The sequence below is a fragment of the Hetaerina americana genome, unplaced genomic scaffold (genome assembly GCF_022747635.1).
Source record: "Hetaerina americana unplaced genomic scaffold, ioHetAmer1.1.p SCAF_8, whole genome shotgun sequence".
NCBI classification, from domain to species: domain Eukaryota; kingdom Metazoa; phylum Arthropoda; class Insecta; order Odonata; family Calopterygidae; genus Hetaerina; species Hetaerina americana.
Genome location: NW_027287427.1, coordinates 19,540,555 through 19,565,886, shown reverse-complemented (window position 1 = coordinate 19,565,886; position 25,332 = coordinate 19,540,555). Strand labels below are relative to the sequence as shown.

Genomic DNA, 25,332 nt, shown 5'->3' with positions numbered 1-25,332 from the left:
TATTTACTTTTGTGTCTTTATTTCACGAACGGGTACTACTTTCCGGATGACCCTCGTATAATTACTGACCAACCGCATACTTAGTTATAACCCTAACATGGACAATAAGTCACAAATCCAGGTGTGATACAGTGGAACCGTTCCATAATAACAGAGACGAAGACTATTACAATTTTGCCACTCATTAAATATTTAATTCCGACTAGTTCCGATGCACTTGTCGATCTTAATCATATATTTTTCTGATTGGAACACAAATATCTGTGTCAGGCCTAGCATTTTTCACCTGACCCAGCAAGTTACTATTTAGCACCAGAATGCGCATCGAAATGTGAACATTCTAAATTACTAAATAATAAATTAATCTACCCATAATTTTTTGCTTCGTCACTGAAATATCAAAGGAAATTTGAAACGTTAATAGCATTGGTCATAAGCTAAAATATTAAACAACCGAAAATAGAGATTATTCAAATCCTACTATGGGCTAATACACATTATTTTGAAGGTCAAATTTATTAAAGATTTTACATTTTTTGGTCTTAACTACTTAAATAGCTTTCTAAAACAACAGTAAATTACAGTTTATTAAATTCAAAAGTGATAGAGTTCAATTTCAGAGCTAAGAACTGTTAATAGTTCTTCATAAATTGGCAATTTTAATATGACATACCCCTCCCATGGACTACAACTTTGACGTGGTGGATGGGCTTGTGCGTTCCGAAGACCCCCTATAGCTGTGCTAGCGGGTGCAATAATAATTGTTCCCCGTAGGATCACCTAAGGCAGATAGGTCGAAGGTTAGGAACTAGATGTAAGGGAGTCCGGATGGGCAGCGTTAGGAAGAGGAGTAAGGTAGGGTTGGTCATTATCACCGGTGCTGTTCAACGTATATCTTGAGGAAATGATTAAAGAGGCACGGGAAGAACTGGAAGTAGAAAGGAAAGTGGGCGGGGAATTCGTAAAATCAGGTAGGTTTGCTGACAACCAAGCTTTAGTTTGTCAGTCAGCCAAGGGGCTGCAAGCATTGCTTAGTGCATTGGAAATTCAATGCGACAGATACGGGATGAGAATCAATATTAATAAAACAAAGGTTATGCGATTTTCCAGAAAGAAAAAGGCTCAGCTAAACATTAACCATAGGAGGGCAAAAACTAGAGCAGGTAGAATAGTTAACGTATCTCGGAAGTGTTTTGGACCAACACGATCAAAGTAGTAGGGACGTAAGGAGAAGAATGGCGCTAGGAAAAGAGGCTTTCATAAGGAGGAAGGAGTTGATGATAGGGACGTTGAGTAAGGATGTTAAGAAAAGAATCGTAAAAACTTTGATATGGAGCGTAGTGATTTCCAGCGCGGAAATCTGGTCACTGAAGCAGGAGGATAGATGAAGATTCGAGGATTTTGAAATGTGGGAGTGGAGAAGGATGGAAAAGGTGAAATGAAACGAAAGGAAATCTCCTCTCCTCTCCTCTCTCCTTGCCCCCTTGGTATGGTGGGCAAGGAGAGAGGTTTGTTGGGAGAAATACTAAGGAGTCGGGAAAAGTGGGTAAAGGGCGTACTGATCGGCAGGGTGATGTTAAAGACTGTATTAGAAGAAAGAATTGTTAGGCAAACGAGGAAATGGCAGGAATAGGATAGGGATGTTGGACGTGATGAAGGGAGGAAGGAAGTACACAGAGATGAAGAAGGACTTTATGTAGGGTAGGATGCTGGATTGTGTTTTGTTAGGAGTCACAAAATATTTATTTGGTAGTTGTGTCTATGCAAAAACTACCTTAACCGGTAGATTACTATAGAATTATAACGTGTCTTAATAATGAATAATATCAATTTAAAGAAACAAATACTGGAAGGAAACGCTGGAAAACTGAGAAACTAATTTTTAAAAAAGGGTAAGATATTTTAGTTTCATTATCATTTTTTCATTGAATTTAACTAGCTATTGCATAGATTGCGTGCAGAGCTTGGTATCAATGCTTGGCCGAGCGCCTTGGTGACAAAATCAGCAATTGGTGTACAGTCAAGATGCAGAATCTCCGTCCACATCATTTTTGTTTTTTAGCATTTCGAGTCAATAATAACGTTACAATCTAGTTTTCATCTTTACAGCAAAAATATTGCTCTTCATTCAAAGAGTCTCTTTTTCATTAACTGAGATACGGAGAGTTTTAATGGCGTTTGATAATTATATCGTACACCACACACAAGGGAAAATTGAGGCTCGAGAGACATATTCGGCTCTTATGATCTTCTACATGACTCCGTGCCATCAGCTGTGACCTCAAGTGGAGATTCTTGGGAATTTTCCTAGCTCGAGTCCTGGAAAATATTCTCAATAGACGTCGATACCGAAGCGTTTTTAAATGAGTGATTACATATCAATATTATACATTTTAATTTCCCGGAAAAGGGCTGCTTCACGAAATAAGTGGCATAGGTTACTGACTGGGGCCCGTTTGATTCTTTGCTGTAACTTCCTCAACGTCCATTTATTGAAATCTAATTTTTCATTCATTATATTTACATGTTCACTGTTTCCCCTCTGTCTCGGGCGAATAGCATGCCGTGTGCAATCCCGGAACATAGCACAAGACAAAGATAGTACAAAGAACCATAGACAATTATAACATGCAACTGATAATTATTTCCTATCATTTTTAGTCCTCTCGCCCGAAGAAGCTACGGCTTATAACGGGTTTTGCCAGGTAATTCATATATTTTATAACATGTAGCATGTAAATCATATTCGCTTGGCAATAAATACCTTCAAAAAGAAAAATTAATACCCGGACACAAAATCATATTCCATTTCACTAATAGTGCGTTAAGGAATGAACAGTTACCGTGGTTAATAAATGCCGGATTATAGCAGTTAACACGGGATCACATGACCAAACTTTCCATCTTGCCTCGTCCGATTTCCAGATATGCCACTGATTTTCCTCACTCCGCATGGTCATTTGCCACCTCTCGTATTATTAATTCAACGTTAGTTTGATTAATTATATTTGAACAATAAATCGCCGCGATCAAAAATCTTGACTTCATAATTATTAAGCGTCATGTTTTGCATTTTCCAATGTTCATACAAGTTAAGCACGTGCATTCTAATCATATGTGGTTACATTTTTATAGAAACACAAATTTGTAAACGGATATATTTTATCATATTACCGCCTACGAAAAAAATCGCCGAGTTCACTCACGTGTTTTCTACTCAACGAAGCATGCTATTGGCTTCCCAATCAAGTGGAAAAAAATAATTAGTACTTTTGCTGGAAATACAATTAAAAAAATAAGCAGCACTTCAATTATCTACGTTAGCAAATTTATGGGTTTGATTAATCTTAACGAAAAAGATGAGATATCTGTAAATATCTCATTATGCCAAAATAACAACTCCTTTCAAACTGAAGGCATCCACATACTCGCACCTATGGCAAAACGATCCAAAACAGTAATTATCATAAATTACCCTAAAGGCTGGTGACCGAACTCTACCTGTCACACGCCTCCGTGGGGGTTTAAAGGGCCATATCTAATGCGGGCATACTGAAATACAGCTAGGACTTCTTAAATGATGGCTGACCTCATGATACGGTATTTAACCTATGATACACTCCAGTTTTTCGTGCCGCGGCCGGTTTTTTGTATGCGATTGCCCTTATATCATCATACAGCTTGGGGGCATCACCCATATATTAGCCTTAGACTTCGTTAGCAGTGGAACTTTCTACACCCTAGGTTATGACGGTATTTTCTGGAGAAAATGAAGGAAGATGAGTCAATTACATTCATAAAATAAAATTTATCCATGATAGAGGAATTTGCTACTAACCTCAATAACCTAAATAGCACAATACTCAAGCCATATAAGAATAGATTGAAATTAAAAAAAGGTAAATAATTAAGTACCCTCTTATTGCTTAGCTGTAAATATTATTAGCATCAGTTATCTTCCTTCCGAAAAATGAGCCATGATTCAATTTTAAGTTGGAGTATTGCCATTTCAATTAATTTTCATTAATGATGTAATGAGTACTACTTTAACTCTGATTAATGTTAATTCGAGTTATTATTGTCTGTGTATTTATTATCAGACAATATTTTTCGTCCATCAACATGTTAACCATTGATTTAGATAGCCATTTCGTTAAAATTTATCTCTTCACTTTCGTGCTCAATATGCTTCCTTTCTCACAGATTCTTCCATTTTTTGGAGTATGGGTTAAGGGAAATACATGAAATTCGAGGTAATGGCACATTTTGCTGTTGAAACTCCAGATTGAACGGAGCATAATTGAATGGCTAAAAGGGCACTATTTCTCCAGAGCGACGAAAAATAGCCCTCTCCCCGATAGATTTCGCATGCAGAAATACGAAGTTCACTTCAAATCGATGAAATTACTAATTCCCGTCCAGGCTCACTAGCCTATCACCCATGCTAACAATAAAGAATTTATTAGGTCAATATGTATATTTCAATCTACGTTTCAATCAATTGAAAGGGATGCACATTTCAGAAAATCAGGCGATTTTTTAAAATGAGTACTATGGATCGATTTGGTATCCAATTCATACCAAATTTGAGGGAAACTATTTTATTCTTCGCAGTTCAAGTTTCGAAGAGCATTTCATCAGCCCAGTAAACTACTATTACATTCACATTATTTACTATTACATTTGTATGAATAACTTGATAAGCGAGAATAGTTCTACTGTGAACCAAGACCCTAGTAACTAAAATATCAGAAAAACGATTTATGAGTAGAATGAATGGCAACATGTTTGGGAAAGGTGTGAGTTGTGATCTTAGAGGCGAAAATTTAACACTCAAAGTGGAGGTCTAGAAGTGAATCTGTAAAGGCGCAAACGGTACTACAAGTCTTTATGAGAGCTAAGATACTAACGAAGGCGATCGATTGTGTAGTTTAATTTTATATTGACCAATAATGACTGTTTCGTGACTTTAAATTGAATGGGTAAAAGCACTTCGTTTTTCCTTTTTGGCTGCGATACGATAATTAGCATCCGTTACATTCTCATAACAAGTTGATAATTTTTTAATCTATCCCGGTACCGATGACTATCCATTTTCATTATTTCCTGTTCCGTTATTTGCTTACCCGTTCTAAAAACAGAATCCCGACCAAATGATTGACACACCTTTCCACAAAACTGGTGAACAACCTCTGACTCCCGGTAAGAGAGAGTCCCACTTGCGTTGGAAGATAACGTACCGGCAGAGGGGAATCTCGAGTAGATCGCGTCATGCCGTTAAAATATAAACCATGTATTCTAAGGCAGTGAAAAATATAAAGCAGTAAGCGGAAACAAAAGGAAGTAATGGAAATAAAGTGTGGAGTAAGGATAATGAAGATCTGATGGAATTAATAGTGAAAAAATCCGACTACGACTGGGTAAAAATTAGTTTGAACGCCTGAAGAGAGAAATCTAGAAGATGACAAACTCTCGAATTCAGAGTTTCATGAAAGAAAAATGGTGGTGGGAGAAACAATGACTTAGGGCCACAAGCAGAAAGTTAAAGGGGTGGAAACAAAGAGAATGGGATATGGAAAATGTGCTGTAAAGAAAGTAAGAGAACGACCAAGAAGAGACGTAAGTGGAGGGGTACAGAAATTCAGCCCTCGGTAAGTTTAAACCACTTATGGAAACATGAAGTACGGAAATTTTTGATTCCCCTAGTGTTTCCAGGCTATTGTACCAGTCATCAATTGGATGTGGCAATAGCAGAGTAGTTAGAACACCCATCGTGGCAGAATAAAACTTAATCTGAGGATTTTTAGTACATTTTTCGTTTGAAAAAAGTAATAACTTTGATAAATTACTGGTTACCTTGCATTATACCCAATGCATAAGTAATTTTCTGAAATAGTACATTTCAGAGGGTACTTTTAAAATTAATTTCTGATTAAGAGAAGAATTATACCGCCTTTCACCTCACACTTGCATTAGCACTACACCATATTGCTATAAACCACGACACCATATGGTTATATATACTACGATACCATATTGTACCATCTACTACCACTGAGGGGGTAATATACCATCAAAAGTCCGATAATCTAGAAGGAATTAACAGGTGAATGAGAAATTACATTCAAAATAACTTTTGTATAAAAAGGTAAATTTAAAATTCAGAGGAATATTTTTTTTGCCTTGAAACAATATACCATCAAAAGTCCGATAATCTAGAAGGAATTAACAGGTGAATGAGAAATTACATTCAAAATAACTTTTGTATAAAAAGGCAAATTTAAAATTCAGAGGAATATTTTTTTTGCCTTGAAACAATATACCATCAAAAGTCCGATAATCTAGAAGGAATTAACAGGTGAATGAGAAATTACATTTAAAATAACTTTTGTATAAAAAGGTAAATTTAAAATTCAGAGGAATATTTTTTTGCCGTGAAACAATCAAACATATTTTGATTAATTTTCATCAGATCCTATTGGTAAAAAGAAATCAATTCAAGTCCAACACCTTTAAGGAAAAACATTTCGCATGAAAAGATGTAAACTTGAACCGTCGAATTTTTCTGGACTCAAAAATATTTGGAATTTTTTCATTTTTTTCGAAATGGATTCGCGATTCAGGATTTATTTTGTGAAAAGAGGGAAGCTACGTAATCCCGTAGGATGAAACAAACTGAATCGAGACATATACCTCAAACGCTGTGATAGAAAAAGGAGGTCGTATTGATTGATGAGATATGGAAGCAGCTCAGCCGACGTGTCAAGGGAGCATATGCGTTCTCTGGAAATGCTGCCCTCAATTTTTTCGCTTCAACCTAAGGTATTTCGCAGCTCTAATACGACATGTATCGTATCACACACAAAAAATATGTCATTCCCTTAAAAGTACTCAAAATCCGTAACTTTTTATTAGAAAATATCAGTATTTCAGTCAAAGTATCACCCAACAGCTTATACGTAGTACGGTATTGTATTTCAAAACCAAGTCTCTTTTTTCTTACAGAAAAAAATGCAGTTTGTTAATTCCATTTAATGTTTTAATCCTGCAACCTGGGTTACAGTACAGGGCATCATTATCAGGTATATACAATGAATATAAATCCGGTTGGGAAGATTGAAACATTAAGTGGAATTAACAAAGCTGCATTTTTTCTTTCAGTAATGGATAAGTTCCACTAAGTCGAGCGTGAAATTGCGAATTTTACTCTTTTTTCTTGTTATAATATGCTAAAGAACTTTGCTTAGAAACATGCATTTGGATTCTCTCGGACATCGACGGAGTATGCTAAGCATTAAAATCCACCAGTAAACGACTCAATATATAAAAACACCATCTAATTTTTTTCATTTTTTTTCATCATTCCTCGAGTGCCAGAATTCATGTAGCTACAGAATCAACTTAAATAGCAAATCAAGTACATTTACGGTTAATGATGGGTTATCACTGAAACTTTAGCCTTATACATTGCATTTCAGTTTCGTCTAATTCCAAATACTTGTTGCCATGGTCATATCCTCGAGAAGGAACTTAAAGCCATTCACAAAAAGCTGTATTCACAAAAAGCTATATTCACAAAAAGCATTGGTGTATAGCCTTTTCCAGAGGGTAAATTGATTATCGTAATTAATCGTGTGCCTCCCACAGCGCAATCCCCAAAACCACGGAGTAAACAACGGATTGAGTGCTGTATATTAGTCGCGCAGTCAGCTCATCCTTTTTCCAAAATGTCGTACCATAATTATTCATTTATTGTAACCCTTGAGTAAATTATGCATGCCATTATTTTGTCAAACATACTGAAATCAATGTTATGGTCATTTCATACATTATACCCTTACCTTTACATGAAAATGAAACGGGAAATTGCTCCATTAGCGCATATTATTATCCGAATAACCACAGAATATTTTTTACTCGTAAATCAACCGCCACCAACCACTCGGCCTTCAGAGACGATAAGACTGCGCACAGTGCAAAATACTATCTTGGAACCCGAATGTACGTATGCATGGTACAATATTATAAAACTGTCACAAAAATAGTCCACGTGTTTTTTCTACCACTGCCAGAACTTCATTGTTTGTTCTCCTTTTTGAACATTTTATTTTTTCAATTCTTTTCTAAATCCACATCTCAATGGCTTCCATTATACTCTTATCCTTCCGCCTCATTGACCAAGTTTCCGAGCCATTACTAAGCTATTGAGACTACATCCTATTATACTCCTAAGCCATAACAAAAAAAACGGCACTATCCGTAAACCCCAGCCTACATACGAGTTTTACACAACTCATTGTTTAGTGGATGAAGGCTTCTCGGGTTTCGCACCAGGTCAGGTTGGGTAGCACCAACGTTTCGACAGCTAACTCCGCCATCGTCTTCAGGGTGAAGTGACATTGGATAAAGGTAAGGGCGAAGCCTCAGATCATTCTTAACTCATTGTTTAGCTCTCCTCACATTCTATCTCTCATAATTCCTACCTAAGTTCTATTCCTTTCCTCCATAAACCCCGCTTTTCCAGTCTTTTCCCTTCTATCATCGCTTCTTGTATCCAATAGCCTCTCATTATCTTCTGAGTCCACTTGTCCTGCTCTCTAATTTCTTCCAATAGCTCCAGATTTCATACCCTTCCATTACCATGCCATGGACTTCATCGCTGGTTTCCCTATCCATCCATTTTTATTCTCCTCACCCATATCTCTGAATCTCCAGAATTTTTCAAAAGAATCCCTGTACGTTTTTACAAGGTTCTTATTATCAACTTACACATATTCGTAAAGGTTTCCTAAGCAAATAAAATTAATTTTTTTGTTCCTATTTTTTCGTCCAACATCTTACAAAACATTTTATAAATAGCTGAACCGTTTTACATATTTTAGTTTATTTCTCCAACTTTAATATTTACAACCTTCGTACTTCTTGAGAATCTCATTGGCTTTGTTTTCTTATGGCTAATTCTCATCCCACACCTATCACACTGAATCTGTAATACCGGTTGACTAACTAACGCCTAATTATTCGCAACTCAAACTGATTTAAAGAGTTTCCCAACTACTTTCACTCCAGTCTTTCTCATTCCTCGCTTATCATTTCCTCCCATAATACTTGTATATATTAAAAAGAACACTTGATAATAAATACCACTGTCTTATTGCCTCCCCAACACTACCCATCCCGCCTTTTCACTCGCTACTCATACATTGTACTCTACAACTATTCAGGTTCCGGATAGGTATTCTATTCCTCTATTCTACTCCGATCTTCAGTTAAATATTCACTAGTTGTGCTCAGTTTACTCCGTCGAACGCATTCTAGAAATATAACACGCAGACATACATGCCCTGGTTGTACCGGATGTTCCTTTCTACTAATTACCTTATTATTACTATGGTATCGCGCATACTGATCCTCTTTCTAAACCCAGACTTATCTTTTCCTAAGCCGTCATTTTTCTCCATTCTTTTGCTGACGATCCTAGGCAATAGCTTTACTGCGGGTGAAAGCAAACTTATTGTCCTATAGTCTTCACATTTAGCTGCTCTTTTATTTTTTGAGATGGGTATCACTCCTGTTCTAACCAAATCTTCTGGCCTCATTAATTTTTTCTTCATACATGAGGCCATATAAAATATTCCTCCCCGCTTTCCCTCAACTCTTTAGTAGTTCTGCAGGGATTCTACTTTATTTTATTTAACGCCTTTGTTCCTTGTTCTATGGTATTATTATCAGTATTATACAAGCAATCCGATCTGTTATTTTTGCCTGTAGTGCCCAAGTAGATTCTTTTAATTTTGTCAAAAACCTCTTCTTCGTTGAATAATACTTTACCAGTCATATCTTTACGGCTTACTAGTCATAGTTTCCTAGCTTAAATCCAGAAAGTTCTGTAGCCTTCCCGTATGGCGCGCTCGGATCGACCTTTCTCTGAAAACTCGAAGCATCCTCCACAAATTTGGTAATGCTAATTCTTTAAAATTTTATTTACTAAACAAAACAGGTATGTCAGTTAAATTTCGTTACATTTGTCATGTTTATTATTAATAGCGTTGGTGTAGGAAGAAAATTGCCGCTTCGCTGAAATGCAGTAACATTTTTCCTGAATCAAAAACAGCTAGTCCGCGCACGAAGCCTTAGAACGTGACTAGCCCCCACTGACTGAAAATCGACACCAGTAATCACAATTGTACCGGATAAGTTATTGACAGTGGTTAACATGCCCTTCCTAAATGTTCGCGCTACTTATTTTGCTGAGCATGGGACAAATTAAATCATGAACAAGAAATAATAAATATTAATAGTTACGAGCAACCAATATTGCATAAACAATTTCATTAAAAGCATTAAATCCTAACTTGCTGTAGTAAAGCACTATAACGTCTTGGTTAAAATTGACCAAGGGCATAGTTACCCTGGAAGAAACGATTGATATGTTAAAAATGATTAACAAAAGGATGAAGCCGTGAGTTTAAGGGATTGGTACACAGAACTGCGTGAAATCAGCCCGAATAATCATGGCTGTTAATAATAAATTCTTCTTTGAATGATTGAGTGTGCATTGCGGGCTAGTTTTTCAGCGCAAATGCCTTTACAAGCACGCGCATCTAAATTAATATCATACAGATACTTACCGGATATATACCGAGTCTTATTTCCCATTAACTCGTCCTTTTTCTTCTTAAGTAGACTAGCATAACTCTGAAGCAGCTCCAAATAAGCTGTGGGAGTAACGTAGTTGTGTCTTGAAAGTGCCTAAAGGGAAAAAATAATAGAATTGGCCATATATTGAGAAAACCAAACTAAACATGCATGCATGGACATTATAATAAGACATGCAAAGCACGCAAACTAACCTACTCATTCACTTGCACAAAACCCCACGGTACACGCGGTCCTAATTTCTACTCCCTTGACGCAGAAAGACTTAAAACTCTTATCTAAAATTCATGGAATAATTTCATTGATTGAAAATGAAACAAAAATATAAGCAAAAACTTAAGGAATATAATCAGGGTTACTTCCTAGGAACGATTCATCCTCATTTACATAACGCTGTAAATTACCGCTATTAATGTTAATTTTTTTGTATAATCAAGCCGTTGATTGGAGTAATTCGCAGTAAGAAGAAGAAAGAGGCTCGCAAAGTGATTAAGCTCCTTTATTTGAAAGGTTACAGTGTCCAGCAAATTAATGATGAAATGATGGATGCATATGGAAATGATAGCCCGTCATACGACACAGTTGTGAGGTGGAAAAAGACTCGATGCAACAATTTCAGAGTGTAAAAATCATTCGCCTTGACTGGGATTGGGATCCCAGTCAAGGCGAATGATATACACACTCTGAAATTGTTGCATTGAAATGCACATTATCGGATGACTCCGTTAAAAGTTACTGTTGCGGCATCTCCCGCAGTTTCTTTGGAATTTGGAAAAAGACTCTTCAAACTGGCCACATGTCCCTCACAGACTATCCAGTAAGTGGAAGGTTATCATTCACGGACGATTCTACCACAGTGAAGGTAATGGAGGACTTTATCCCATTAGACGGAAGAGCAACAATCTACCTGTAAATGATCGTGAATGAGACAGATCTTAGTTACGACAGATGCCGAATATTATTCACAAAGAAATTCACTGGTCAAAGGGGCCAACACACTGGGTTTCACGACTACTGATACCTTTTAAGAAGCAAACACGCCGTGAGCTGCAATCAAAGCGATGTGGTGTTGAAATATTGCCATATCCGCCGTATTCTCCCGACTCCGCCCCAAGGAACATTTTCTTATCCCCAGAACTCAATAAATAAATGTGAGGCCGGAGATTCGACAACACAATTGACGTCATTTAAGAGGGGGAATAATGGTTTTCGATGCAATTAGCTGAGTTCCACAATGGTGGACTTATAAAAATTAAGAAACGCCGGGAGAAATGGATGCAACTCCGGATGGTGACTACGTAGAGACGTCTTAAGGTTAGCAAAATAAAAATTGAGTTTAAACGTGGCTGTTAATCCAAAACTGATGAGCATCGTTCGGTACGTGCAGCGGAAGTAACTTCCTCCGAAATGATTAACAAAATCCACAACATGGTTTTAAGTGAGCGACAAATCAAAGTCCTCGAAATAGTTGAGGCCAGAAGGACGGCCTCGTATATCACTATGCACGCACAATTTTGCACAAACATTGGGTGTGAAACAAATAGTGACAAAGTGGGTGCCGCGTTTGTCCTCAGTGGAGAATAAACGCAATTCTTATGTCGATTTGTAGGATGGTTTGAACATTTTTCTATCGCAATTCCTCAAAAGCATCCTGATAATTTTTGCTACTACATCCAATAACAAAATCACTGACAGCCGAAGGCACAAATATGTGTACTTCACTCTTCGACGTACCACCCCCCTTGAATATTTTCTCAAAACCACCGAACCCCTTTTGAAATTCCACAGAATCCAAAATTCCACCGCTTCCTTGCTTTCGCGCTAGATGCAAAAATGCAGCGCATTCCCAAACAAATTCTCTTCCCCCACGACATTGTCATTACCCTCCTATTCCTTTTCTCATTCTCTAGCACCTTCAACAATGCTAGTTATCTCCGATAATGAAAAAAACTACTTTTTTATAACGCCCAAGGTACCACGCCATAAATAGTAGAATCAACTATCGCACCTTATAGAATTCCTCTTCTTTGTTCTCCTCTCGTGTTACGTGTATACCAAGACTCTGGTTTAAAATGGCTCAAGGAAAAGAATTGAGGACAAAGTAAGCGGCATGGGAGCGAGGAATTAGGGTTGAAGGGGATAGTTAGGAGATATTTTCAAGTTCAGGAGGCAAGACTGCTTAAAATAACGAACAAATGGGTGTCAACTCACGAATACTCACCGCAGTGCTTATGCTGGGTTCAGAAAGATATTTTAGGATTGAGAAGTAAAAAAGCTCGTCAAATGGAATCTAATTGGGTACGGAGTATCTTGGTACAGGAATAGTAGACTGGAAAGAAATCTATGAAATTGCGGAAGATTTTTTATACGTAGGGATAGGGAAAATATTCATTCATCTATAAATAAGGAGGGCAAGGGATTGTAAATAAAGATTCAAATTATCTCTTTAGGAATATATTATTTTAAAGCAAATTAATAAGCCCATGCCCATCAATAGGAAACCATAACCTGGTAGATTTTTGCAAATATATTAAATCGGCACAGAATCTGCGGACTATATGACTAGAATAATGTGCAGACGTCGATAAACTTAAGTTTTAGCATTACACCACCAAGGAATTACTTATTTAAAATTTTAAAATTTAAAATAAATGAAATAAAGTACTTTGAATAAAAAAAATGTATTTTATTAAAATTTTATTTTATGCGTAAAAATAATTAAGCTTACCTGGAGGTAATGTGCACTGGTTGTAATTACGCTCTGGTGAATATGCTGACAGGAACGGACAAGGCCCTTTAAAATGCTTGGCTCTACAGTGAAGTCGGGGATTGCTTCAAAAAACTGGGTGGCTACGGACTGTGAGACAAAGGCAAGTACAAGTACAAATTACTCTGCTGTACTTATTCGATAATTGGTAATAAAATAATTAAGGCATGCGGTATTGATAAATCAATTTATTGGTGGTAGCAAAGAGTTATAATGGATATCAAAATGAATTCAAAGGAGCTGGAGTTTTTATATTTTTTCTACGCTCGTAAGATAAATAGAAAACAATTCTAGATTCATTCTATTGTGGATGCAAATGAAATACATTATGGAACAGGCGGGCAAGATGGCGAGAAAAAGTCTAAGCTATTACAAAAAGTAAGTCATTTAAAAATTCTATACATCACAATAAAAATGTTAATAATAAGAATCAAATTCGTAAAATAACAAATTTTTAGAAAATAATGAAAGCCTCGATATGTTTTCAACAGTAATAGATGGAGGTATAATTTCAAAATATTTTCAACTTTGCGTGATTGAGGAAAATCCTTTTTTTTTGGGGGGGGGGACATCGATCTACCTTATTATACGAGGAAAGGTAAAATATGAAAGAAAAAATTCCAAGATAAAAGAGCTTTAAATAATTATGAGAGAATTTGACTTGATTAATATATGCAATATCAGGATGAAAACCATGGGAATATAATTAATAATTGTAAAACGAAGATAATTTAATTCCCAAAGATGCTAAGATAATCATTGGAGCAGGGGGATATGAACTAGAACAAGGAATATAGTTAACCTATGCACGAAAGGTTATAGAAGAAGGTGGTTGAAGAGATTAAAAAAAGAATTCAATTACGTAACCAACCGTTTACAGAGAGCTCGGATATACATGGGTCGGAAACTTAGTCGTTGAGATAAGAGCATAAGCTCATATAGGACGATTTTGAGTGTTTAGGCGTAGAGGAGAATGGTACAAATATAACAGACATAAAGAAAAATAACGGCGAAGTTGTGTTAGGTGAAGTGATACGGCTGTTGGGAGGAATTTAAAGAGAGAACTGTAGAAGGGTGAATGCTCGGGAAAAGGAGGATGTGGAGGAAAAGAATGGTAATATTGGATGTTTTCAAGCGAGGCAGAGAGTAAGCAGAGCCAAAGAATTAGTTATTGTAATATGTAGCATAAGATTTAAGGATATTTTGTCTCATGTTAGCAAGGGATTACGAGTATAATAGTGTGCATTATAATAGTCATTAAAAATCTATCCTAAGCCAGTGCATTTGCATTACTGCAAATAATAATAAGACATTACTAAAGCTGTGACTTACAAGCCAAAAAATATAACTACCCGGGTAAAAATAATTAAACAACAATAAAAAATGGAGCTTAAAAATTTATTTAAATACATAGCAAATTTACCTACGCATAAATAACAAGAAATGCATTCTCATTTTACAAGAAAAACGGGTTGTGTTGTAAATAACAGTGCAGAAAGACAACCTTTTCATATTCCAGCAGTTGTCTAATCTGTATTCCCTTTGGTCGGGTTATAAATCCGTATGATCAAATGATTGCGTACTATTTTGAATGGTCATACATTGAAACCAGTATAGAGCTTGCCTCTCTACGGATCAGACACATGAGCTATTGCATAACTAGACCACTGAAAAATAGAACCTGGTGAGAAAAGACTAAAAGAAACATTTGAAATATGGTGCTGGAGGATAATAATGAATATTAAATGGACAGACAAAGTGTGTAACGAGGAAATATGTAGAAAAGTAAAAGAGAAAACCATTTGGAGAGCTCTATGGCAAAGAAAAATGAGATTGATTGGACACACATTTATGTACAATGGAAGATGTTAGAAACATAGCAGAAGGGAAAATTAGAGAGCAATTGCCACAAAAAATACCAAGAGAAAACTAAAAAGGATATATTAAGAAGGATGTAAAACAGAAGCTATTATGGGGCGAGGGAATCAACGCTGAATATAGAAGAATAAAGTTCTGCAGTGCAACAATCTTAGGATTGAACTATGGATGATAATGAAGTTGAACTCCTTAGTATGTGTTTGCAAAACAGCTATGACGTAAATGGATAACTAATTTATAGAATTTATTGTAAGCAGAAAATAATACTTTTTTTGATACTCTTAAATGATTAGCTACATACTGGGCAAGTGAATGTAATAATCTGAGCATAAATGCGCCACCAAGTAAAATATGTGACATATCAAGTAATAAGTAATATAATAATAAATAAATACTTATTCCTATGGAAATAAATACTTAATCTTATGGAAATAAGTACAAAACAAATCAAGTGACTTTTTAATGTCAATTGTTTTCCAGAGTTCCAGTCCAATTAAGCAGGTAAAAGATTTTTCACAAAGCTGTTTAAAAAACGGCACAATACCTTGACAAATTGTAAAAGTGAAAAAATATAAATTAGGCAATGTTTATGAAAAAACGCTAAAAAGATAAATTTAAGTAAAATAATGATATTATTTATTAATGACAAGATTTGATATGCAGCACCATTGTTTTACAGAAATAAAAATTAACTGAAGGTAGAATGACGTGGCTGTGATGCATGAGGATCAATGTACAATTAACTTAAATCTTTGAACGTATTTCATAGTCCAAATATATGCCAGGCAAATTATAAAATCTATTAGAATCTATATAGGAAAGTATATTTAAAATAGCATAGAATTAATTCCCACCATAAAGTGCGGGACATTACTTCTAAATTTAAAGAAATCCCGTCCCTCTTAATTTGTTCCTCAGGAATTTTATGGAAAGAGCCTATGCTCCGGGCCAGCCAACAAAAGCCAGAGGTGATGCCGATATGGGCACCGTACTCACAAAAGCAGGGTAAACATGCCGAGTTCAAAGAGTAGCCTTAATTACATAAAGTCGAAGCAGGAAAGCTTTTCGGTTAATGCCCTCAGAGAATTGTTTCCATTCGTAGAGTGACTTCACTAACCAAATGCTGTCATGAATATCTCCGTAATTTTAGCGTACAAATATCATTAAAACAAGATAGCCTCCAGAGCTCTGAAGACAACGTGTAAGATAGCAGCCATTAAATTCATACAAACAGTGGATTATCAATAATTTTACATCTCATTCAAAGAGTATTTTATGATATTTCATTGATGAAAAATTCAAATACACAAGAACACAGCCACCATAATAAATCGGTGAAAACACAAACCGTGCAAACGCTTTTTAAACTGGAATAAATGGTAAAAGAATCTCAAGGAAGTGCAGAACAGCGTCATTGAGCAAAGATGGTTGTCTGCTTGAAGTTATGATACTAAGGCATATATCGAAACAATTCGGTTTCATAGCTAAAAATAACAGCGCAAAGCAAAACAAGCAAATAATAGGCTCGCCTGTTAGTATTTTGATTGCATATTAAACTATTTTCGATAAAACCTTATCAGCAGTTTTATAATGGAATACGTTCTTGCTCTGGGTTATACTTTGTTTCCTATTTTCATAATCGATATATTACATGCATACAACAAAGTCGTAAGTCGAGTTAGTTACACCATTTATAACTCAAGAATGGCGCTGCTATTTTAATGATATTTGGTTTTTTCCTAGAGGCCTCATCCTAGAATAGCAGAATAATCATTTAAATGTCGCAAAATTATCGTATCGTAATATCGTGTCGTATAATACCGTATCGAAAAGCTTAAACGAAGAAATTTCAACGCCGAAAGCAAGGTGACGCGGTTCCTTGTCATCCGGATGTGTTTCCTACTGATGTTCTTGACCCTATTTATACAGTTCATCCGAAGAATGATGAATGCTTCTATTTGCGGTTGTTACCGGTGAATGTTCGAGGGCCAACATCGTTCGAATCACTACGATCTGTTAATAGTTATTCAAAATTTCATGCTTCATGTCAAGAGCTCAATATGCTTGAACACGATCATCATTGGGGCACGACAATGGCTGAAGCAATAATTTCTTGATCTCCAAGTCAGTTACGCTCATTATTTGCTATCATCCTTTCTACATGCTTCCCATCCACCCAACGTGGCATGTGGAGCAAATTCAAGGATAACATGTCAGAAGACATTTTACATCGAATTTGTGTAAGTTCAAGAAATTTCGATATTGAGGTAAATGAGGAGATGAATTACCAGGCTTTGCTGTTGATTGAAGACATGTTTACCTCATGTGCGGCAGTTTATTAGTGAAGTTAGGAATGCCAGCGCCAGATCGTGGAATGAAGGATGCGTTAAATCCAGAATTGGAACGTGAACATGAATATGTTTTCTTATTTTCTTATGAGCTTATTTTTCCTGAATACCCCTGGTGGATCTGGGAAGACATTCCCCATATCATTACTTTTGGCCACTGTTTGTGAGAAATCGGACATTGCGGTAGCAGTTGCTTCTTCTGGCATAGCGGTCACATCGTTGACTCAATCAGCGTTAAAGTTGCCGTTAAACCTACGAAATTCTGAACAAGTGATATATAACATTTGGAAACAGTCCGCAATTGCCAAAACTTTAGTAGGATCTAAAATCATATGGGACGAATGAACGATAGCGCACGAACACAAGGTGACGCGGTTCGCGCGGTTATTGGAAGCACTTGACTGGAAATTGAAAGATCTGCAAAATTACTCGAAATGGTGGCATAATGGTTTTACTGTCTGCCGATTTCCACCAAACACTGCAAGTTATTCCAAGATCGACTGCTGCCGATGAAATTAACACTTGCCTCAAATCATCAAATCTGTGGCGCTATGTGAAGAAACTTCAACTGAAAAGAAACATGAGAGTTGCATTGCTCAACGATCCATCTGCTGAAAGTTTCTCCAAGCCATTTTTGGCTTTATGTAAGGGCCGTGTTCCTGTAGACGAATCGAGCGGATTGATTTCAGTTCCTCGGAATTTTTGCGATATCGTTTCTTCGAAAGATGAGCTCATCAACAAAGTGTTTCTAATCATCATTGATAACCACAAAAATCACAAATGGTTGAGTGAGCGAGCAATTTTGGCGGCTAAGGACAAAGATGTGGATGACTAAAACTTTGTTATTCACAATCAAATCGTTGGCATTCTGCATTCATTCAAATCTATTGGCTTTGTAACAAACGAAGACTAAGTCACCAACTATCCATCTGAATTTTTTAACTCCTTGGATGTACCTGGCTTACCACCGCACAATTTACAGCTTAAGGTTGGTCGGTGGTCATGATGCTTCGAAACTTAAAGCAAGCACAACTATGCAATGGAACGCGTTAGGTGAAAAAAATGATGATCAATTTGATTCACGCGACTATACGCAGAGGAAAATTCGAATATGAGGAAGTTCTCATTCCGAGGATTCCAACGGTTCCAAACGATATGCCCTTTGAGTTTAAACGAATTCCATTTCAAATTCGTGTTGCATTCGCGATTACGATCAACAAATCAGAAAGCCAATCGTTGATTGTTTGTGGCCTGAATCTAGAAAATCCGTTTTTCTCATGGTCAAATATATGTGACATGCTCACGTGTTGGTAAACCATCTTATTATTTATTGCTTTATTTTTTCATGCGCCTGATAACCAAACAAAAAATGCTGTTTATCAGAAGGTGCTTGACTCAAGAGAATAAACCCAAATGTATGCATAGATTGAATAAAACAAATGTCTTTCTGACAAGCCATTGTAATACTAATTTTTGTAGTTTTATTGAATTTGTTTTCATTATTTTATTATACCAAGTCTAATATAATTAAAATCGGTACAGCCGTTCTTGGTTATTAAATAAAGTTACTAAACTGGTTATTGAATGTTAGGTGGCACGAAGTTCGCCGTATTAGCTAGTGACATTATGAAATTGGAATCCTGATTTTTAAAACTTAATGGGAGTAAATTATGTTTTAATGCACACATTGTTGCTGTGATTTACAAAGTATTGAATATTAATGCACAATACTAGATGTAGACGACGCCTTGAAAATTTTACATATCTATTTGGAATGGTGGAGTAATAGGAAAAAGTTAAAAAGGTTTCAAGTTTTCAAAGCTAAGCAAAGCTTCAAAGCTCACACTTGGATGGGTGTTTCCAGAATATGCCGCTCTCAATGAAGAAAATGAAACTTCTTGCATTTTTATTGATCATTAATTATATTATTGTATTATTATAGCCTATAAAGAGCCTTCTGATATTTAATAAAACAAATGCAAGATAAAATTACTTGATACAGTATCAGCAATTTAAAAGGCTAAAAGGTAAGGTTTAAAGGTCACCTATATGTCACGGTGCTTGATAAAGATGTTCAGGGAGGAACGAATTAACTTATTTATATTTAATAGTAATTTATTTAGTTAAAAAGCCATTTAAATATTGAAAAATAGTGCCTAAATTATTGTTATGAACATATATGAACCTAGGCTATATTATTGCTATTGAAAACACTGAAACTTCAGGATAAATCCCGAACCACGGGTAGGAAGAATGAGAAAAAGCCCGGGTCATTAACTAAGTCATGATTCCACGAAATCATCCTTTACTTTCTTAGTTTTTTATCTACTTACGTCAATTTATTATAATTGATTCATCTTGAGGAAAATTATATCAGACAGTCAATAGGTATGTGAAAAGATAATTAATTTTTTCAAAAATATCTATTCAATGCCCTGAATATTTTTTATAATCTAAAGTTATGGAAGAACACTCATCCTCAACTTATATTAATACCAGTTTTATAGTTATGGAGGTTAAGCTAACGAGTTTAAGGTCCAAAATTCGGAACTTCAATATGCAATTCAATCTATTCACAAAATCAATTTAAAAAAATTACAACCTATATTAAAAAAATCGTTTTTCTTTCATTTGGCATGCGATGAAATAAATTGGGATATGTCACGAGAATTTCCGGTTGACAAAATTTAAGGAAATGATCGCTTTATAAATGATTATGATAGATGGGTTCGATAAATTTCAGCTGTCAGCACGGTAGAGGATATATCTTCAACTATGCTAATATGCACTCGAAGTCAATTAAATATAGGCGTATTTATGAGTGTGAGTGTATGCATGTATGTGTACGTTTAAATACGCGCACCCACGCAAGAACTCTTATGCATATATGCAGTTGTGTGACAAGCACGTAGATGGATACGGGAAGATACAATCGTGAAAATAATAGGAAAACACGCTGAAGGAACAATCAAAGGAGTTTTGTTATTTATTGCAGCAGGATCATCAGTAATGGAAGAATTTAGCGTAATATCGAAACCACAAAAGGAAGGTAGAGATTACTTTATCGGAATGAACGACTTTCAATGATAAATAGTACTAGCACAAATCTTACGCAATCAATCATAAAAAAATCACTTGGAGCTTAAGTTTCTACGCTTTCGAGACAAGGATAAAAGAGCAGCAATGGAACGCGGATTAGAGGCGTTATGTGGCGCTACAAAAGAATTCTGGAAATAAAATAATATTTTGAAAAGTGGGCTAAAAGAGATGCTTTTAAAGGGCACATACAAGTAGAAACTAAATGACGCATTCTGAACCATTATATTTCAATGAAGAAAATAACTGGCGAAATATGTACATAGGAGAAGAGAGGCAAGTCCAATCAGCCACGGTGATCGTTTGCAAAATCCTTTTGACTGTGAGACATACATATATTCTAAAAGTTTGTGTTGAAATATCGCGTGAAACGTCAAAAATTTCACTTTCGTTGGTGATGTGGTACCTAGATAGGTGATGGTGATGACTCTAAAACTGACTTGGTAACAGATTTTCTTAGAGGTGTTTACTATTTTAACTTGATATAAATAAAAGGCATTCAAAAAATGAAGTTATGTTGCCGCATCCTGTACATCATCTATTTTTAATGTTTAGGTAAGTAGTTATAATACAGATTTGCATAAGTACAATTTGTATATCTGTATTTTGCGCAATAGCCAAATGTATTAAATGTTATAATTTAGGTTATTTTAGATGCAATTCTACTTGTTTATTCTGGGTTTCTGAAAAGCGTAAAATTACCTTAGTTGTTCAGTTGCATGATAAATCAGCAAATATTACCTGCTTAAATTTGCATAATTAATGCACTGAATTCACAGCAATGGAAATATTTAGGCTTTTGTTACAGATTTACGACAAAGAGGGGTCTAAAATATGTTGAGTTGAGTACAAAACATTTATCCGTAAAGGATATCTACGACAGACACACTTAGTGAACGACATAAACGTCATCATGATGAATGAGTTTACAAATATTTTAAACCAAAGTTAAATTATGCTCCCGTGGATATTTAAATAAAATACGAATAAATCAGCGACTCTTTTATAAAATAAAATTTGCATATCAGAAAATAGGAACTAATATGTTTCATTATCATTATTAGCAAAAGACTACCGGCAAAGGGTAGGTTTTAGATGGGCTCTGAGACTAAATATTCCCGTTCTCGTACATAACGTGACAAAAATATCCTTTAACCCCATCACAATTTTTTAAGTCACACATTATTTTGCTCTGCTCACTTTCTACCTAACTCAATTCGATTCAAAGAGCTAATTATTTTCCTTCATACAACTCGCTTACCCAGAATTCCCCCTCAACCTCCTAACTCAGCATTCCATACTTCTCAGTACCTTCTGCACCACTCACTTATCCTGCTTTCTTAGAACTGTTCCCGACATCCTTCTTTTTTCCCCTACCGTGCCAAGAATTTCATCGCTGTCTTTCCTGTGCATCCCATTTATCTTCTTCATTCTTCTTCGCATCCTCGTCTCGAAAGCCCCCAATCTGCTCAACATACCTGCTACTGCCTCAACAACCAAGTTAATGAACTATATAAAACTACCCTCCATGGTAAATTTTCCACCAGTCTTTTCTTAAAATCTTTATTTTAGGTGCCAGGAATCAACTCCTACCTCTTTGTATATGCTTCTTTACCTAACGCTAAAAATTAATCTCCAAAAAAAAACCTAATCAAAAAGCTGCTTACAAGGATGCAAAAAGTGGTTGATCGTCAAGGCGACTATGTAGAAAAATTGCTAAATGCCGAGCCTTTCCTAAGATGTACGTAAAGTTGATAATAAATTTGATGTTTCATGAAAAAAATATGATACCTTACTTTTCGAATCGCCATCGTAAATCCTATCTAACTCTTTAACTACCAAATCATCCTAATCTGTCATCACTATCAACTGTACCCTTCAAGGTATACTCAAAATAATTTCATCTTCTGATTGTATATACTATCTTATTCTTTCTATCTATCTTCTCATGACTACTTATCGGCAAGTACACGTGGATTACAAACAAATCGAGCCTGTTCTTTTTTCTACTAATATTATTCTGGCATTTCCCTGTTCCACGTTCACTAGCCTTCTCCCTATTTTCCTAACCAGTATAGAGTCTACACCAAGTTGCCTTTACACCCGTCGATAATAGTTAACCCTGTAACAATCGCTTAAAAAATTCCCTATATCTTTCCATCATACTTTGCGTAGGCCTAGCATGAGGGTATTACCATCGCTGAAATGGTCGTCCCATTGAGGTCAGACGTCTTAGCAGCCACCTAAATGTAGAACCGACGCAGGCAGATGCGGAATATCTTTATTATAGCTCCAATCTTTCGATCTATCTGACCTGAATGACACCACTAGGATAAATTATCATCATTTTCAACCGCACTGTTCTATGGCTCATAGGGAAATGCAAAAACTCCAACCACGTAAGAGTTTTAGAAGTAGTAGCAGTTTTTAGGGGAGGCGACCGGCAACTGAGGTCATTTGCGCCATTGGGGATGGACAGGAAAGGATGAAGAGTGGAGAGAAACCCGGCGTCGGCATTAGCCTACTCTTTACGAAAGGCGCCAAGTGGTCCACAGATTAACGTCCCATCCGATGGACGGCGTACTCATTCAAAGTGCTCTCCACAAAGAACCTCAAATAAGGATCGAGATACCACTGAAAAATATACAACACCGCCGGGATTTGAACCCGGGCCCTCAGGGTGGGAAGCCAGTACGATAGCTACCGAACCATCTCGATCCCCAAGAGTTTTAACTCACGGAGACTCGGAGAGTAATATTATAATACTATATTTAAATTAATTGAAATTCTGGGTAAATAATGTCACAGTAAAAATAGTAAATACAACTAAATAGCGGACCGTTGTCAAATTTCCTCCAAAAAGGTTTTTCACCTACTTTTCACAGTTGATAACTCATATGAATATTTTAATAGTTAAAATCAGCAATAATGTGTAAATGACAAACATTACTGCAACTTAAAATACGTAAAATATAGATGCCTGTAACCAGCGAATTTATATAGCTTGTATTGTGTAATACAATGGAATAATAAATTAAAGGTTATACGCAATGTTGAACAAGCTTTCACTTTGTTCTGTTGTCTTCGTTCCTTCCCTAAAATGTGATTGTTCATAACTGGTATCCTTCCGAAAACTATGACTCAAACATTGCTCTATTTATGCAGGGCAAATACAGTATTTCGCAGTATGAATACTTAGATTTTGAATCGAAGTAGACTAAGTTTGAGAGTTTTCTCAAAGTCGACCTCTCCAAAATGAAACTACTGAGGTTAATTACACAAGACATCAATCACCAGGAGAAATATATCAAAATATGAATTAATAAAAATATACATTGACAATTTTATTTAAAATAAAAATATATTTGGAAAAACGTTTTTTAAAATGTAAGGCAAAATACATGCAATGTTGATAGGTAATCATATATTTTCTCCTAAAGTTATCACTTACAAAGCATTTAAATTCATTTAATCTACGTGATTCATCCCTCTAATTCCAAATGAAGCGTTTTTGATTAACGGTTTTAGGGTTGGAGAAAATATACCCAAGACTTTTTTCCAACATTCCTTTGGGTCAGACCTTTAAAATTCCATATTTACAAAGATATTTCCATTTATTAATGGATCACTTGTGTAGAAAAATACGCCATACATTGGGCGATTCGGGGAAGAATATTTATGCCTGTAAATACTTATAAGTGTTACTTTGTTAAAACGAGAGAAAGTGAAGCGAATAATTAAAAGCTTGGTTCGCTTAAGATACACACAAAGAAAATTGGGGAAAGCTTTGAAATATATTAGCTAATACATTCCAAAAATTTCACAAAATCATCTGTAACAACTCATTTATGTAACCTTTAGTGTGTAAAACTTTCAAGGAGATCTTAAAGCAGCTCATTAAATATTGGTGCAAAAAATGGAAAAAAGAATGTTTATGAACGACTATATGCTAAACGCATAAAGATATTCCAGTACTGTGGAGAGATATTCATGAAATATGAAAAAATAGTCTATGATTGCGAGTCATTTTTTCCTTTCTTCAATTCTTTATAATTGGAATAAAACGTTCAGGGATGGGGACTCACATTTTGGGACAAATATCACATGCATTTCATACTGCAATTAAGTAGATAAATAAACTTACTTAAGTAAATACGATGAAAGAAACAGTAGGCCAGGATAACAGTCATCCGCAACTAAAAGGTTAATCAACGTGAATGGAAACATCTAATATACTAAGAAATTAGGCACCGATCGAAGTGGAAAGGATATTTTATTAATCAAAGAATTTAATTTGAATTGCATAATATCAACCATGAGAAACTCAAAATAAAAAATGTGAGATACGAATGAGTTTAAAATGTGGAGGAAAAAGGAGGGGATCAAGGGGAGTGAGTGGGAAGAAGAAACAGTTACTGCGCACAGGGCGTCACTGACTTCTAGAAGATGAAGATAAAAGATCCGCTTTATACAAGACACATTTTATGAAAGAATGATTTTTCAAAATTTATGGCGTAAATTCGCGCACACGCCGAAAGTTGATAAATTATAGCCACATAAAAGAAAACTTCCCTTAATTCCCCT

At 35.7% G+C, this 25,332-nt stretch overlaps 1 protein-coding gene across 1 annotated transcript in view; it reads right to left on the bottom strand.

The window, feature by feature from the left end:
- The window catches only part of LOC139697949 (dynein axonemal heavy chain 1-like), a 500,497-nt gene that overhangs the window by 116,808 nt on the left and 358,357 nt on the right, over positions 1-25,332 (bottom strand). Inside the window, exons 48-49 of the mRNA XM_071596807.1 lie at positions 13,388-13,516; positions 10,632-10,752 (exon numbers count right to left, since the gene is read on the bottom strand). Of these exons, the coding sequence (XP_071452908.1) occupies positions 10,632-10,752; positions 13,388-13,516 (250 nt within the window). The remainder of the gene's footprint in view (positions 1-10,631; positions 10,753-13,387; positions 13,517-25,332) is intronic.